Below are 15868 nucleotides of genomic sequence, written 5' to 3' on the forward strand. Positions count from 1 at the left end.
TATATGGAAAAGGTAATTTTGAAGCAGCTGTAGTACCAAGATCATTTACATAATTTGGGTCGAGGTATGGAAATAACATACGGTAATAAAATTTCTGAAGGATTGACATACACCAAGAACTGGGAGGCAGGATTTCCTAATAGCTAAAATCAGTTCACACAGGGGGTTCAGGACATGCATAATGAACTGCATGTCGTTGCTTATTTGATTTGAGGTTGCTACTGATGACATATTATGTGACAAATGACAACAAAAATGGTAGGAGATTAAAGCTTGCAATTTTTATGAACAATATTGGAACTTTGTTTTTAATTGCGAGACACTCGAAATAGCCATTTCAACAAGTCCAATGAGATCAGTTGTTAGGGCATCATTTCTATAACCTTTTTCCATATCTTTAGGGTGATTAAAGCTCAGCTTTTAGTGCTTATATAACAATATGCGATGCTGTGTGAGGTTTAAGATGGCTTCACGCTTTTTATCGCAGTGGCACAAAAAGTTGGGAACCACGACCATACTACTAAAAGACGTGACGTCATAATTCCACCTGTGTCCAGATTTGAGTTGGCCTGACCAAATGCTCGATACAATATTACAGGTACCATACAAATATGGCACCTTTTACCTGTGAGATTGACATTTACAGTATACAACAATACTAATATAATTACAAAGCCAGTAAACCGTGACGCAAAAGCGGCAAAAACAAAAAAGGGGAATTCCCTAAATACTTGTTAGCGTTATTCCCTACATACACAGACGACAGACACAGGTCGGCCGATACGGTACCTGTAATATACAGCTTATTAGTAATTGAATTCTCTGTTAATATACAGTTAATATACAGCTTATTAGTAATTGAATTCTCTGTTAAGATGTCCAGAATAGAAAAAGAGGAACATAGAAGAGATATGGAAAAATTACAAGAACTTAAGGAAAAATTGGATAATGGAGAAAGAGTTTTGACCTTGCTAAATAAAAAGAAAAGTGAAATAATCAAGAAAACAAAAGAGAAAGATAAAAAACTATTAATCCAGAATACTGCAGAAAAATATGACAACTACGAAAAGTGTACTAAATCCTTTTTCAAACAATTGAAAACCAGACATATGAAAACAACAATTAGAAAATTGAAAGACAAAAACGGCACAATACAAAATAAACTTGAGGACAAAATGAATATTGTAACAGACTTTTACAAAGAACTCTATAGTAAAGTTGAATGCAATGAGACACTACAGAATATTTTTTTAAATAGGATACCAACAACAGGAAGAAAAGTGCAACAAGAAGAAAATGAAATATTACAGCAAAATATAGAGAGAGAAGAAATATTTCAAACTATTAAAAGTTTTAAAGAAGGAAAAACTCCAGGACCAGATGGTCTGGGAATAGAATTTTACAAAAAATGCTGGGACATAATAAAAGAAGAATTCATATTGGTAATGAAAGAAATGTATGAAGAAGAGCATATACCTGATACTTTAAAAATTGGTTACATAACACTGATACACAAAAGGGGGGCAGAAGATGAAATAAAAAACTATAGACCCATAACTCTATTAAATTCATACTACAAAATTATTACAAAGATTTTAGCAAATAGAATTCAAAGTTTACTACCTAATATAATAGACAAAAACCAAGCTGCAATACCAGGAAGAAGAATTAGTGAAATACTCAGTATTATTAGAGATGTATGTCAACAAGAAAAAAATATTATTGGAGAAAATGCGTTATTGTCACTGGACTTCATGAAAGCCTTTGACTCTGTAGATTTGAAGTACCTATATAAAGTGTTAGAAAAATTTGGATTTGAAAACAAATTTATAAGTTTGATTCGGGAATTATACACAGGTTCTGAAGCTAGAATAATAGTAAATGGGTATTTGACTTCTAAAATTAAATGAAAAGTCTTGGATTTGCTGATGACGTGACTCTGGCATTAGGTAAAGAAAATTCCATAAAAGAAGCATTGAAAGTTATTGAAAGGCATCAAATAGCAACAGGTATGAAATTGAACAAATCTAAAACAAAATTAATGAGAATTGGAATTTGGAGACGAATAAACCCACAACAAGACATCAGTGAAGTTGAATCCATGGAAATATTAAATGTTACATTTGGGAATATAGATATGTGTCAAATTAATTGGATGAAATGTTTAGAGGAAGCAAAAAATGTTGTAAGAGAATTACAGGATATCAAGTTGACTTTAGAGGGCAAATGTATATTAGTAAAATTAAAGGTGTTTCCGCAGTTTCTATATTTATCGAAAGTATTTCTGATGCCAAATTCTATAGGAAAAAGAGTGAATGACATGGTGGAAAGATTTGTATTCAATGGAAGAAGCATACTGAAAATAGGGAATTTGTGCAAACCAAAAAATTTGGGGGGTTATGATATTATTAACATACCCATTTTTACAATGTGCATGTACATAATTAGTGTCTTGGATTATTATAAAGCTAGAGAATGTGATTATAATGAGGATTACAATCATATTTGTATGTCCTTTGTTGAATACAATATTGGACAACAACTTAGTACATTTTGGGGGATTAGAACTAAAAATACATGTTTACATAGATTTTGTCCTCAAAGTGAGTATAGATTAATATTAGAATTTTTAAGAAAGCATAACATAAGTAGTACAGATATAAAAGAAGATATGCATAAAACTATTTATAAAAAAATTGTTATTTCTATGACTGGGGACAGATTAATTTTTCTAAGCAATTGTAATTTAAATATTGCATGTGAGAATATTCATAATAATATTCTGGCAAACTATATGAAAACCTTTAATTTCAAGTTAATGTGGGATATTTTACCAGTAAAAACAAAACCTGGAATAAGAAATATAGCAGGAAATGATATGTGTGTGTTATGTGGAAAAGAACCAGAATTTGTTAGCCATCTATTTATGAATTGTGAATATTTTGATTATGTTTTTGATTTTATGGAAAATACTGTTAGGAAATTAAATAATGCCAGACTTTTGAAAAATTATGAAACTTGTGTTTTATTGGATTTAAGCTATTTGTTACATTCCAACATTACAAGACGAGATTTAGATATTATTGTTTATTTAATTTCAATCACTAGATATAAAATATGGATACAAAGAAATTCTGTTATATTCGAAGGTAATCCCCCTAATCAGCACCTAGTTATCAAACAAATAAAAACTGCAATCACTTACAGACTCACTATTGAAAAAAATAGAAAATCACCAAATTTTGTCAGAGAATTTGAAATACTAAGGAATTGTATTTGAACTATAAATCTAGTGTGTATAAATTTAGTATGTATTAAAATGAACATGTCTAATATATTTAATTTTTTATGTTTATTGTACATAATCTAACTCAATATACTAAAAATTGATGAATTGTATGCTGATCTGCGATCAACACCTCAAACACTGATGGAATGGACATATGAAAAATGAATATTGGATTATTTATCTTATGATTGCTCGAATGGTTATATACTTTTTGTTATAATTTATTATATTATCCCATTAAAAAAAAAAAAAAAAAAATATACAGCTTATCAGTGTTATATCGCCTGTTGCTGTATTGACAATTCTACTTTCAAAAGTTCTATGAAATGAAGACAAAAAGGCGAAAAATCAATCTTAGCGATGTTGCCTCGCTTGAGAGAAGCATGTCTTGCCAAGATGTCTCATTTTCAAGGCCCAGAAGGAGGAAATCCAGCCTCAATTCTCTTGCGGACATTGAAAATGCCTCCGTTTCTTTTGGTACATCTATAAAAGGTATAAATAAGCTACACTTATCGTACCTCTTGTACACTCATCAGTACGGAATACCAGGTTGGGTTCACAAATTTAAAAATCTGAAAATATGTGGAGGAAATCAACGGTCAGACGGTTACATTGAACACAATAACATATCACACAGTTCGATTCCAAGAATAGCCCCCACATTGAAAGACATCAATTATAACAGTTAGTGCAAACCCCTCCTTTAGGAAATGGTTTAAATCTAGAGCATTTAGCAAAATATCTCAAATTTGGTCATAATATTATGATGGCAGACACACGTTGCGATTGATTTACTGGTAAGTTATTAAGACAAGACAAACAAGGCAATGACGTACTTGCTGCCGTGCCACACGCACTGTTTCAGAGAAATAGAAAACGTTTGTTTTGTTAAACCAAATGTTGGAAATCAGAGAACATAGCCCTACTGTATGTGGCCTAGAGATTACACATTTCAATTTTTATACAACTGCTAAAAATGTATTTATCATAATCCTATCTATACCATATGCAGTACTGTAAAGTGAACCCTGATGATAAAAAAGATATGGCAAAATGATTTTTAGGTGATGCAGATACAATGATACCATGCGGACAAAGTGTAGAAAATAATAACAATTCTTTACATGATGTTGAATATCAGAATAACAGTGATGATGATTTGTTTGGTATGATTTTTATTGTTTTCAATTAATTTTAATATTAATATCTCATGTCAATAATAATGAAAATAATTAATCATAAAATAAAATTTTGGCCTCCATATTTCATGTCATGGTAAATGTGTTTTTCATTCTTATAAGCTATAGCAGGGGTCGGGAACGTTTTTGGTCAAGAGAGCCATAAAATATAAATATTTTCAATTGCATTTCCGTGCGAGCCATATAACATTTCTTCACTTAATCAGGCCTGAAATGTTTACTCAAAAGTCAACACATACAATGTCAGTATACACTTAATGTGATTATCTGATGCTGCATGTAGTCGCTGCGGGCCTTGAACGGTTGCTCACATGCAGCCCAAGTTGAATTCTACGATACTCATCGCCCTTTTTCGTTTAGGTATCTCCGTAGTGTTTTTAAAACTCTATCGCTTTGTGATGTCACAATATATGTTCCAGAATCCCCTTGTTTGTCACAATGCCTGTCTGGTAATTATCTTACATAACATAGACATGTGCTGGACGCGCCTTCTTAAACGTATTGGGAATTTCCTGCCAAATTTGGCTATAAAAGAGTTTGCAATCTCGTAACAATAGTAGGCTTAGTCTTGGGATATTAGATTTTTTTGGGAGCCATATATGGCTCGCGAGCCATGGGTTCCCGACCCCTGAGCTATAGTATAGCTCGTAGTTTAACTTTTAATATTTTCTGGTATGTTTTAAAATATGAGTTGCATAATTTCATGCATTTCATTTCAGGTAACTTAACAGTTGATGAGAATAGATCACCATCTCCAATTCTTCCTAGTTACGCAAGCCCTACTCAGAAAATAAATAGAACGAAAAGAAGCCGTCAATCACTATGTAGTGTCAATTGGAGCGCTGATGAAACACTACTCATGAAATGCTCTGACCAACTTTTTGCTAACGAGAAAAAAGATGACCCGAAATTATCTAAAACTGTTCAAAATGTTACCGACGCAGACATTGAAAAAAAATCCCAGAAGTGTTCTGATACAAAATCTGAAATGAAAAACGACTCTGTATTTGGAGATATTGATTTATCCTATGTTGAAAATCAGATGAATACTAATATTAAAAAGAATTCAAAATCAGAGGCGCACAATAATTCACCAATCAAGTCAAAATTTGACCAAGTTGTTGAAGAGCCAAAGCCTGTGGCTGCTTCTACTCCATCTCGTGCATGTGCTGGTGGTAATCTTATGCTCAAGCTCAAAGAAAGGTGAGTTCGCAAGATTGCAGATGTCAATGTTTTTGTGTCAAAGTTGACTTTCTTTGAATTTGAATTTGAAATTTTTTTTATCAACTTGGAGTTTGAAATTGAAGTCAAAAGTTTTTCTTAGCCAGAGTCTGAGTCAATTTTTTTTTCATGTTTAAGTTTTCCTTATTTTGGTTCGATAATTTATTTTTACTTTTGTTATTCTTGGATTTTTTTTTCATATGATCTTGCTTGAACCTTCACATTCATATTAAATATATGAAGTTTACCTCAATATGGGTCAAGGTGATCCTTTATGCATTTCAAACTTGGCGAGAAAGAAGGTTCACAAAGTAAGATCAATGCAAGTGTCTGTTTTTGAGCTGTACCAAATGTAAATGTATTTAATTTTGTAAAATGCAGATTAAAAGCAAATGCTAATCAACAAACAGCATCAAGTTTTCATCTTCGTGATGCGGCAAAAGATTTTTCAAAAATTTTATTGGTATGTTACGGTAGAATTGTACTATTAGTGTATTGTGAATAATCTATTCATGAATTACTGGTAATTCAAAATATAAATGAATATGTGATTTTAGGTTATCGATGTTTAATTTTAGGATGTTGGTGGAGAAAGCCAGTTTCTAACGCAATCACAGTTGAAATGCAAATCTCTAGGACCATTTTATGGACTTCCAGCAAAAGTTCAAAATTTGATGGAACAATTCAGAGGAATAAAGAAAGTTTATGGTATTTTTCGAATATTAATGATAACCCAAGTTAAGACGGTAAATTTTTTAATATGACAAGAACAAAACTTTTTACTAGCACCCATTGAAGCTTGTTATTTATGATCAGAACTGAAAAAGTTTAAGACAGATAATATTACTAAAATGAATTTACAAAGATGAGTGGCGCATTTGGGTACACAGCCACAATCGGCTCATAACTGATTTTCAATGAACAAGACAAGATGAATAGTGCCCCAGATTAACTTATATAACAGGACAATTAATTACTGACCCTTAGAGATGTGTATGCGAGATGACCTAGCATTTAAGCTGTTAAGATGTAACTGTGTTGACATTGCATGTTACACATTTCGGGTTCAAATCCCATGTTCATCATGTAAAAATCTGGGTAGGCAATGCCAAATTGAGAAGAAAATTAGAAACTCCTCACATATCATTAGGTATTAGAGGCGCCTTGTTTCGAGCCGTAGAAAAATATCTTAATAAGTGTCATCTCTCAGTCTATATGCACATTTTCTTTCTGTTTTAATATGCTTGGTTTTCCATTTTTGGTACAGATTGGCAACACAAGTGTCTGTCTTTACCATCAATATCAGAAGGGAAAAATTTAATTTATTCTCTTCCAACAAGTGGAGGAAAAACATTGGTTGCTGAAATATTAATAATGAGAGAACTTTTATGCAAAGAAAGAGATGCTATACTTGTATTACCATTTGTAGCTATAGTACAAGAAAAGGTACAAATTTTATTCTTTCTGGCGATTTTGGAAGATAAATTTAGCTTTCTCCTTCGAAATCCAAAGAAAGTTATTGAAACATGATTTGTAATTAGTAATATTCATAAAAAAAAGTTATTTTTAAACAGCGAATGATACTTTATTTGCAGCGAGTCATAATGTCATTTCACAAAGATAGAAATCCTGTCTCATTAGTTAAAACATATTGCCAAGTAGTAAGAACTTGCCTGTCATCGCACCGCTGGTTAACCCACATGGGTTGAAATTGTGAGGGATAATTCGGCTAAAGAGGAGAGCTCTATTCTTCATTGCTGTACCTGTACTGTATGTAGTCATGTAACTAACTGCTGATCAGCTTCCTCCACTATTTTCACACCTTGCTAGACGTCTTGATCCTAAAATAGTCAATGCTCATTTTTCTTGTTGAAAATTCTAGGTTCGTAATATTGCACAGTTTGCAGATGAACTTGATTTCTTGGTGGAGGAATATGCCGGTAGCAAGGGAAAAATTCCACCGACTAAACGACGAAAAAGAAAATCCTTATTTATTTGTACAATTGAGAAAGCAAATACACTGGTATGCTGTAGTCAGATAAAAACAGATTTAGATATTATAGATATTTATAAAATGCGAATTTGAAGGGTAAAATATAATTTAAAATTGCTAAGAATATTCATGTACTGTATATAACATAAACTGTGTATAAAATTTTCGAAAGCGTTGGCATATTTTTTCTTTAAATGCAACAATTAAATATTTTGTCACCAATTTGTCAATATTCGGTTTATCTTTTTGTCTATATTGATAAAAATTCAATTTATAAAATTACACTGGGTCACTCATTTCTTGATATCTTCACATCCAAATTTTCTCAATATTGAAAGAAATATGTAATTACAATAATACTTAACTTACAGGTAAACTCCTTAATTGAAGCCCAAAGACTAGATAGTGTTGGCTTAGTTGTTGTTGATGAACTTCATATGTTGGGTGAAGGTGGACGGAGAGGAGCAACTATTGAAATGACACTTGCAAAAATTATGCATGTTTCTTGTAAGAATAACTTATCCTAGATCTAGATTTTGTGTTCAAATTATTTTTTTTATGGTTTTACTAGGATGCTAGTTTTTAGCATTGTATTCCAAACTATTTACTTATTCATATAAGCTGTTTGCTTTTGTATTAAATTGAGGTAGGTTTTGCATCAATTGGCATTCGCTGGTACGAAATGCACTACCACAAATCTATATAGTTTCTGTTAACATTCTTTAAAGAAAAAGTGATAAATGTGCAGAATTCAGTATTTGTTGGTCTTTAATCAAGACAATGTATAACAGATTACCAATTTGACAGTATGAATCTTTGAGAAAGCTGTTTAAATCTTGTTTTGAAACATTTCTATGTAATGTACTCATTGCCAATTAAAGTAGTTTCACTCCTAAATTTTCATAAAGTGATAAATTTCATTTCGGAAAACCTTAAACATAGAAAACTAATCTAACCGCTGTTTATCTTCTACTTCCCGCATTTTAAAATTCAAATTGAGCATGTTTCAACTTCTATATGTTTTCTTTTGAACATGACCCAATATATTCCATATTCAAAAATATAATTTCAGAATGTATTCGTAATAATAGATCATTTAGTTCTGACCATTCTTCAATTTATCCTCCAGGTACTACACAAATTATTGGGATGTCTGCAACTCTCAGCAATATTGGAGATCTGGCAACTTTTTTACATTCTGAAGTTTATACAAATGATTTTCGTCCTGTAACTCTTGATGAACACGTTAAATATGAAGATTCTATTTATAAAGTTGATACGAAGAATTTAAATCCTGATGAACAATTAACGATTGATAGACCTATCGGATATGCAGTGAGTGCTATTTCGTCAGTTTTGGCCAACCTTATACTCGAATATATTCACTGCCTTGGTTTTTTGTTTATGCAAATCTGCAGTTGGGATTCATATTCAAATAGTTTAGTAGTATTCTAGTATATTTCCTTGCACTCAATTCTGATTTCGATATATTTTTGAATTAGATAATGATTTCACAACAAATCTATTCTACAAAAATTCTGATTCTCTAAATATTGTTTTGCATAAAAATAACAATTTTTCAGTTTTTTCGAGTTAGCAGTCATAGTTTAATTTCACCATTTCTGTCAAATAATGCACAAGATTTCCGAATAATATGAAATTTGTTGTCGCTGTTGTTGTCATTTTTAAACAATAATATTGAGATAACACGTTTTATTTTTAATTTAAATTTTAATGTTCAATTTAAATCATGAACATCAATTTCATATTTATTGATATGATTACGTGTAAATAAGCAGCTCCTTGCAACATGCCATAAATTTAATACCGTTGCTTTTATTTTAGAATAAAGAAATGTCATTAAGAGATACTGATCATCTCGCAACATTAGTTTTAGAAGTTATACCTGATCACTCATGTTTAATATTTTGTGCTACAAAGAAGAATTGTGAAAATGTGGCAACCATGATTTGCAAGTTATTACCAGAGTAAGTTTATCTGTTGTACATCACAATATTTTGGTCAACTATATAATCAGGCTTGTGTGAATAATTGCTTCTAAGCTTCATATTTCTGGGCCGCTGAGTATCAAAGTTTTATTTCGTCGATAAAATTGTCAAAAAGATCTCTTTGTCAAATTTGTCAACCAAGATAAAAATTCAGTTCAAACATAATACAGCAATATAAATTATAGATCTCTCAAAGAAAGAAAAGTGAGAGAAAAGAAGGGAATATTAGAGACATTATATCAAGATTCCGGTAATGAAGGAATATGTCCTGTTTTGTTGAAAACCATTCCTTATGGTGTTGCATATCATCACAGGTGAGCCTGGTGTTTTTACATTTAGTAATATTCTTACATTATTATATCAAATACATTCCACTATAATGTATTTGAATTGAAAAAAAACTGAATTTATTCCATATGCCATGGAAGTTTACCATATATATAAGATTAACAAACAGAGGTTTGGGGCCAGAAAGTTTCAGAAACCCTGTTTCAGACTAGCATTGGTGGCTATGACTTCATAATATTTGACATCTATATTGATATTTTCTGTGTAGACTGTAGCATAGAGAAAATATCAAGTACGAAAGATGGCTGGCCATGTACATCATGATCCAAAATCCACGAATGTTTGACGAACAATCAGGACGGGCAGAGATGGATTTTTTTCTGCTGTGATAATATGCTGCTGTGAAAAAATTTCTAAATAGGATATAGGATTCAATTACCTTAAATACACTAAAATTTTTTAATAAATTTACCCTAAATACGTTTCATTTATTTTTTTTTTGAAAGTGGATTAACATCGGATGAAAGAAGACTAATAGAAGGAGCATATACAGATGGTGTATTATGTGTTATCACTTGCACATCTACTCTCGCTGCAGGTGTTAATTTACCAGCAAGGAGGTATAAATAGATTGTATTCTATATAGACTATAATCCTATTTCAGAGTTTTGCATCTTATTGATTGAAATTGTTGATGAATTGAATTTAATAGTTGGATCTGCTTTGCAAAAATATTTAATATCACTATGTCAGAAAAAAATTTCCCAGAAAATAATTAATTTCCATGTTTTGAATTTTATGAAAACAAATTTATGAATTGTTCTCAGTATTATTCTAATTTGTTCAATAATTGTGTAATAATTTCTCGTTTCATCTTCTAATATTTGAATGATATAAACTGTAAAGTATGAATAAAATTTTAACATGAGTCATAGTTTTTCTAATCAGCTCATATGCTCAAGATAATTTGAAAACGCGTATCCCCAGAAACTTTTTTGTTTCAAACAATTAAAAACAGACAATAGAGTATTAGCATAATTATTGATTACGAGCTTGTTGTCAGTCAATGTATTGTGTATAGATTTTTCGTTTTAATTGAACGCTTTTGTATAAATATGTTTGAGTGCCTGCTTATGCAGAGTCTTGTTCAGAGAGAAAGACATATAATACCTCATTACAATTTTGGTTGTTTCCATACCGATTCTTTGCTTTTTTTCAGGGTTATTATTCGTTCTCCATATGTTGGAAGAAGTTTTTTATCACGAGCGCAATATAAACAAATGGTTGGCCGAGCGGGAAGAGCTGGTATCGATACAAAAGGAGAAAGTTATCTCATTTTAACCAAAACACAGGTCAGTGTGATTCAAAACAAAATTTTTGTGTATAAAAATTTTGACAAATTCACTAAAATTTTTATATAAATGATGATTATAATAGAGATTTTCCTTTGTCAAGTACAAGTCAATATTTGGACTTTGTCAAAATATACAAAGCTCAATTTTGACAATTTATCTAACAGTCAGGGAAAATTCCCCCATTGAAAACAATTGTGTATATTCATTTTTGACAAAAATATACAATATACCGGTACTCAAATCCGTCACCTAAGTATAGTTTAGTTTAACTTCTACAAATAAAATCACAACTAAATCGTGCTTTTTTTATTATCTAGGACAAGCAAAGAGTTATGGAACTGGTAACAGGACCTGTCGAAACATGCATAAGTAGTTTAATGTATGATGGTGGAAAAGGTTTCAAGACATTAATATTGAATTTAATTGGTTTGAAGGTGAATCTTTTTTATTTAAGTTCAGTAAGCTTTTTTCTTGTCTAATTATGGAGTTTCAATTTTTTGCTCGGCAGTGGGACATCTTTGCTAAGTGTTATGAATACACTTGCCATCGCATCCCTGATTACCATGTATGGGTTCGCAAGTTTGAATCATTTACGAAAACTTATACTTACTCGTACTTTTTTAAATTTCAGTTTTAATTAAATTCATATAATACTAGTCCAGTGGTTTCCAAACTTTTTCAAAAAAATTCCATGACGAACCCCTTTCAATTTTATGCACCAAAACAAAACATTAAAAGATCACAACAAAAAACCAATGCTCCGTATAGTGAAAAGAACAAAAGAATATAAAGCGCAACTCTCATGACATGTATGACATCCAGTCTGTTTCGATATTTGGTAAATATGCAAAAGGGCAGCGTCAGCTACAGCTCTGTAGTTTATAAACTTGTGATGGCATCAATTGAACTCTCACTGTGGTGTCACAGGCCCACAGCTCTGAAGCAGCAAAAAGGCGACACAAGTGTATTTGCTAGTTTAAGAACTTTTGTATTATCACACTATTAGCCATATTACAGATTTGTTTCGCAGACCCTCCGAAAGTGCTTCACTGACCCCAAAAGGTCCGCAGACTCTAGTTAGGGAACCACTCTACTAATTTAAGGGGAAATCTGTTTCTCTAATAGGGCCTGTGACCTTATTTGATGTGAATTATCATAAAATGAATATTTTCCTTCATATTTTACAGATAATGACAAAATTATCTGATGTCAAAGATTTCTTTTCTCGAACTTTAATATCTGTGCAATTGAAATCACTTCCTGATAGATTTTCATATTTATCAACAACCGAAGATACCTCAGACAATGCAACCTTGGTTGAAAATGTCACCAAAAATGCTCTTCAAGAATTGCTAAATCTAAAACTTATTAAACTCGTTAAATTGAAAGAAGGTGTGAGATTGTTATATTTTTTATGCAAGATATTTAAATGTGTTTTGCTCAGAACAATGTCCTGCACAAGCAGCCACCACTTGTTGCTTTTCTCTCAGACAGATGTATCATCAATCTATTTCAAATTTTCAGTAATTAAAGATGATTGAAGCTGCTTGAATGTTCCTATTCCTGATATTTCACACAAACCTTTTTGTTTTTATGAAATTTGAAAACACTCAGTACCAAGGCGATTATTCACAAATTTCTTTTGCATACTCTGTGCCCAGCGAATAGTGTGTAGTTTAATCTGGTACATGCGAGTATTTCCAATCTCTTAGTATTGCGAAACCTATACCCGAGTCCAATTTATTATCTATGCCTATGACGTTACAATGCCTTAACAGCTAGCTTCTCTTATAGATGAAAATTCTCCAGATTCAAAGGACATTTCAGATTATGGTTTAGAGGCAACAAAACTTGGAATTGCAACGAATCGTGGTTCTATTGATTTAACAATCAGTAATATTGTATATGATGATATGAAACTTGGACTGCAAAATCTTGTGCTTTTGAACTATCTTCATTTACTTTATCTGGTAAGAACTATATGCAAGTTCCATATAGCCCAAGTTTTGTTCTCGTAATTTTGTTACAATAATTTATTTAACTGTATAAAATAAACTGGGTGATTTATCGCCAATGACTCTGGACATAAGATTTTTTAGAGTGACAATTCCAACTCTATTGGATTTTTATTACCTATTGAACAAGACTCTATAGAGCAATCATTAATATATAGAGATATGTAAGGAGATACTTTTATTTGGAATGACCAAGATCTATCTTGTTTTGCATTGCTTACTCAATTTATTACACCCTAGCTGAGGTGGGGGAATGGGATGAAATCAATATTTTAACCTGTGATGCATCATATTTAGGTCAATGTTTCAACCACCAGGCCAGCGGCCGAACCCACTTTGATGCTGCATTTTTATGATCCCTGTTTTTGAAGATGAAGATATCTAATATATGAAATAAGTTATAACTGATTTAGGGACTGGATTTGAAAACCTATTGTACTAACAAGTTGTATTTTGTGTTAAATAGAATTTGAATGTGAACGAATTTGTCTGTTTTCGTAGGTCACCCCACATGATGCATGTGCTAATATCAAGCCAAATTGGATGTTTTATTTTGAAGAATATGGTAAACTTACACCAGATGAACAAACTGCTGCAACTGTAATTGGTGTTCCTGAGAATTTTATTGCAATGAAAGCAGCTGGTCATAGAGTCAGAAATAAAGTAAATATTAATATTTAGTGAATATCAATTTTAAATTTATCACATCTTCATTTTAAACTCAATTTCATTTGATTGTCATTATATTTTAGAAATTTAAAGATGATGTTGTTTCAAGATTTTATGTAACGTTAATGTTGTATCACTTATTCCGTGGTAAATCTGTTTGGGAAGTTTCTGTCAGATTTGAACAACCAAGAGGATTTCTGCAAAGTTTACTGTCAAGTTCTGCTGCTTTCGCTTCTTGTGTTTTGCATTTTACAAAGGTAGTGAGTTAAGAGATATTGTATATTTTTGGTTAATGGAAATATATATTCCGACTGTACTCAATATTTTTAGAATATTTGTATGTGAAGATAATTTGAAAGTGATCTATGTAGTATGAAAATCGTATATTAGAGATATAATTTTGTTGTAGTCAGACTTGTGATTCAATATCTTTCCAACACACAGGAACTGGAAGAGTTCTGGCCATATCATGCACTACTTGAAAAATTGATTCAATGTTTGCAATATTGTACAACTGCTGAATTAATACCTCTCATGGAAATACCAGGAGTAAAAATTGCAAGAGCTAAACAGGTTTGCAAAAACAGTCATGTTGTCATTAATATTGTATTAACACATACATTATAAAGTGGTTTATTTAAAGGTATAAAGCTTACCTGATAAAGTAAGAAACTGCAATGCTGGCCAATATTGAAAATTTATTGAAGTGATTGATTTATAAATATTATAGATTTTCATATATTTTTTTGCCAATTTCAGCTTTTTAATTCTGGCTTCAAATCGTTGGCACAAATAGCAAAGTCAGAAGCCAACAATTTGGTGAAAAACATTGAACATCTCTCAAAACGACAAGCACTTCAGATAATTGCATCAGCCAAGGTTAGATTAGTAATTGTTGGCAGATTTACAGCTTGCAATCATTGATTCTTTATTTGAGTAGTCTCAGATATCTATTGAACTATTGTAACTATTGAAGTTTTGTGCTTTGTATCAAGTTATACAAGACTGATAAAAGTAGTTTTTTCAGAAACCTAACAGAATAAGCACGACATGACAGTGTTTACTTGAGAGCATTTTTTTAAATAAATGATTATCTTTTATGTTAAGTGTCTATGATACTGACTACTGGAATCGTATAAAACCTGTGTAATATTCGCATTTCATGATTACAAGCTCTTTTCAAAATACTAAAACACTTTACAGTATACCCAAAGGAAGGGATTTCTCCTCTGCATCTCATGAAGTTTTGTGTTTTGGCCAGACAATTGCAGATACAAGTAATACTAATAACTGATAATTATTCAGGTTCTTCTAAAAGAAAAGATTGAAGAATTGCAAGCGGAGGCAGAAGAATTACAAACAATACCGGATATATGATTTTTCAATAAAATTAATTTTGTGGTGTTTGATAGAATCAGTATTGAATATGAAAATTTCAGTATTCTTAGTTTTTGACACGATTGTCTGATTTTGCTTTCATACACATTTTTTTTTGCACAAGCATGTAACAGTTTTTATGAAATTTGGCAAAAAATCAAGGAATAATAAGATGTCGCTTTGAAATCAAGGACAATTCGACCAAGCCATTACAACCTTATAAAGGCACGTCTTATTTAAAATATTCAAATGTCACGCTGCTGTCTTATTAGTTCTAGGACTCAACTGTTGTCTTCAGAAGCGTGCTTGCTCTGCAAATTAATAGGATTCGCTGTCAACTGTTTAAATTCACTTACTTGCAGTGTTATTGGGATGAAAGTTTTATTTCAAAGATGTGTTTTGCCTGAAATCTCATGCCAGGAGGCCTGACAGTCTGTTTGATGCTGTCAGCAA

The 15868-nt window shown here is 31.5% G+C and overlaps 1 protein-coding gene across 1 annotated transcript; it reads left to right on the forward strand.

Annotated features, from left to right (window-relative positions):
• The first annotated feature begins 783 nt into the window (after positions 1-783).
• LOC120338859 (helicase POLQ-like) lies at positions 784-15778 on the forward strand. Its single transcript, XM_078115954.1, has 22 exons — positions 784-793; positions 3546-3781; positions 4354-4455; positions 5208-5691; positions 6091-6172; positions 6288-6417; positions 6977-7155; positions 7592-7732; positions 8074-8209; positions 8832-9037; positions 9548-9690; positions 9897-10025; positions 10506-10619; positions 11219-11351; positions 11672-11788; positions 12542-12746; positions 13149-13324; positions 13871-14032; positions 14122-14295; positions 14483-14611; positions 14798-14917; positions 15344-15778. Exons 2-22 carry the CDS (start codon positions 3616-3618, stop codon positions 15413-15415), a joined length of 3300 nt encoding a protein of 1099 aa, XP_077972080.1. The 5' UTR covers positions 784-793; positions 3546-3615; the 3' UTR covers positions 15416-15778.
• The last annotated feature ends 90 nt before the right edge of the window (positions 15779-15868 follow it).

The sequence above is a fragment of the Styela clava genome, chromosome 9 (genome assembly GCF_964204865.1).
Source record: "Styela clava chromosome 9, kaStyClav1.hap1.2, whole genome shotgun sequence".
Lineage (NCBI taxonomy): Eukaryota > Metazoa > Chordata > Ascidiacea > Stolidobranchia > Styelidae > Styela > Styela clava.

What these genes read in the sequence shown, in the direction of transcription:
- LOC120338859 (XM_078115954.1), top strand. Translation starts at nt 3,616, where the DNA reads ATGAAGACAAAAAGGCGAAAAATCAATCTTAGCGATGTTGCCTCGCTT. An exon ending in TTTTGGTACATCTATAAAAG is followed by an intron (nt 3,782 to 4,353) that starts GTATAAATAAGC and finishes AATGATTTTTAG; the next exon opens with GTGATGCAGATACAATGATA. An exon ending in TAGCTATAGTACAAGAAAAG is followed by an intron (nt 7,156 to 7,591) that starts GTACAAATTTTA and finishes TGAAAATTCTAG; the next exon opens with GTTCGTAATATTGCACAGTT.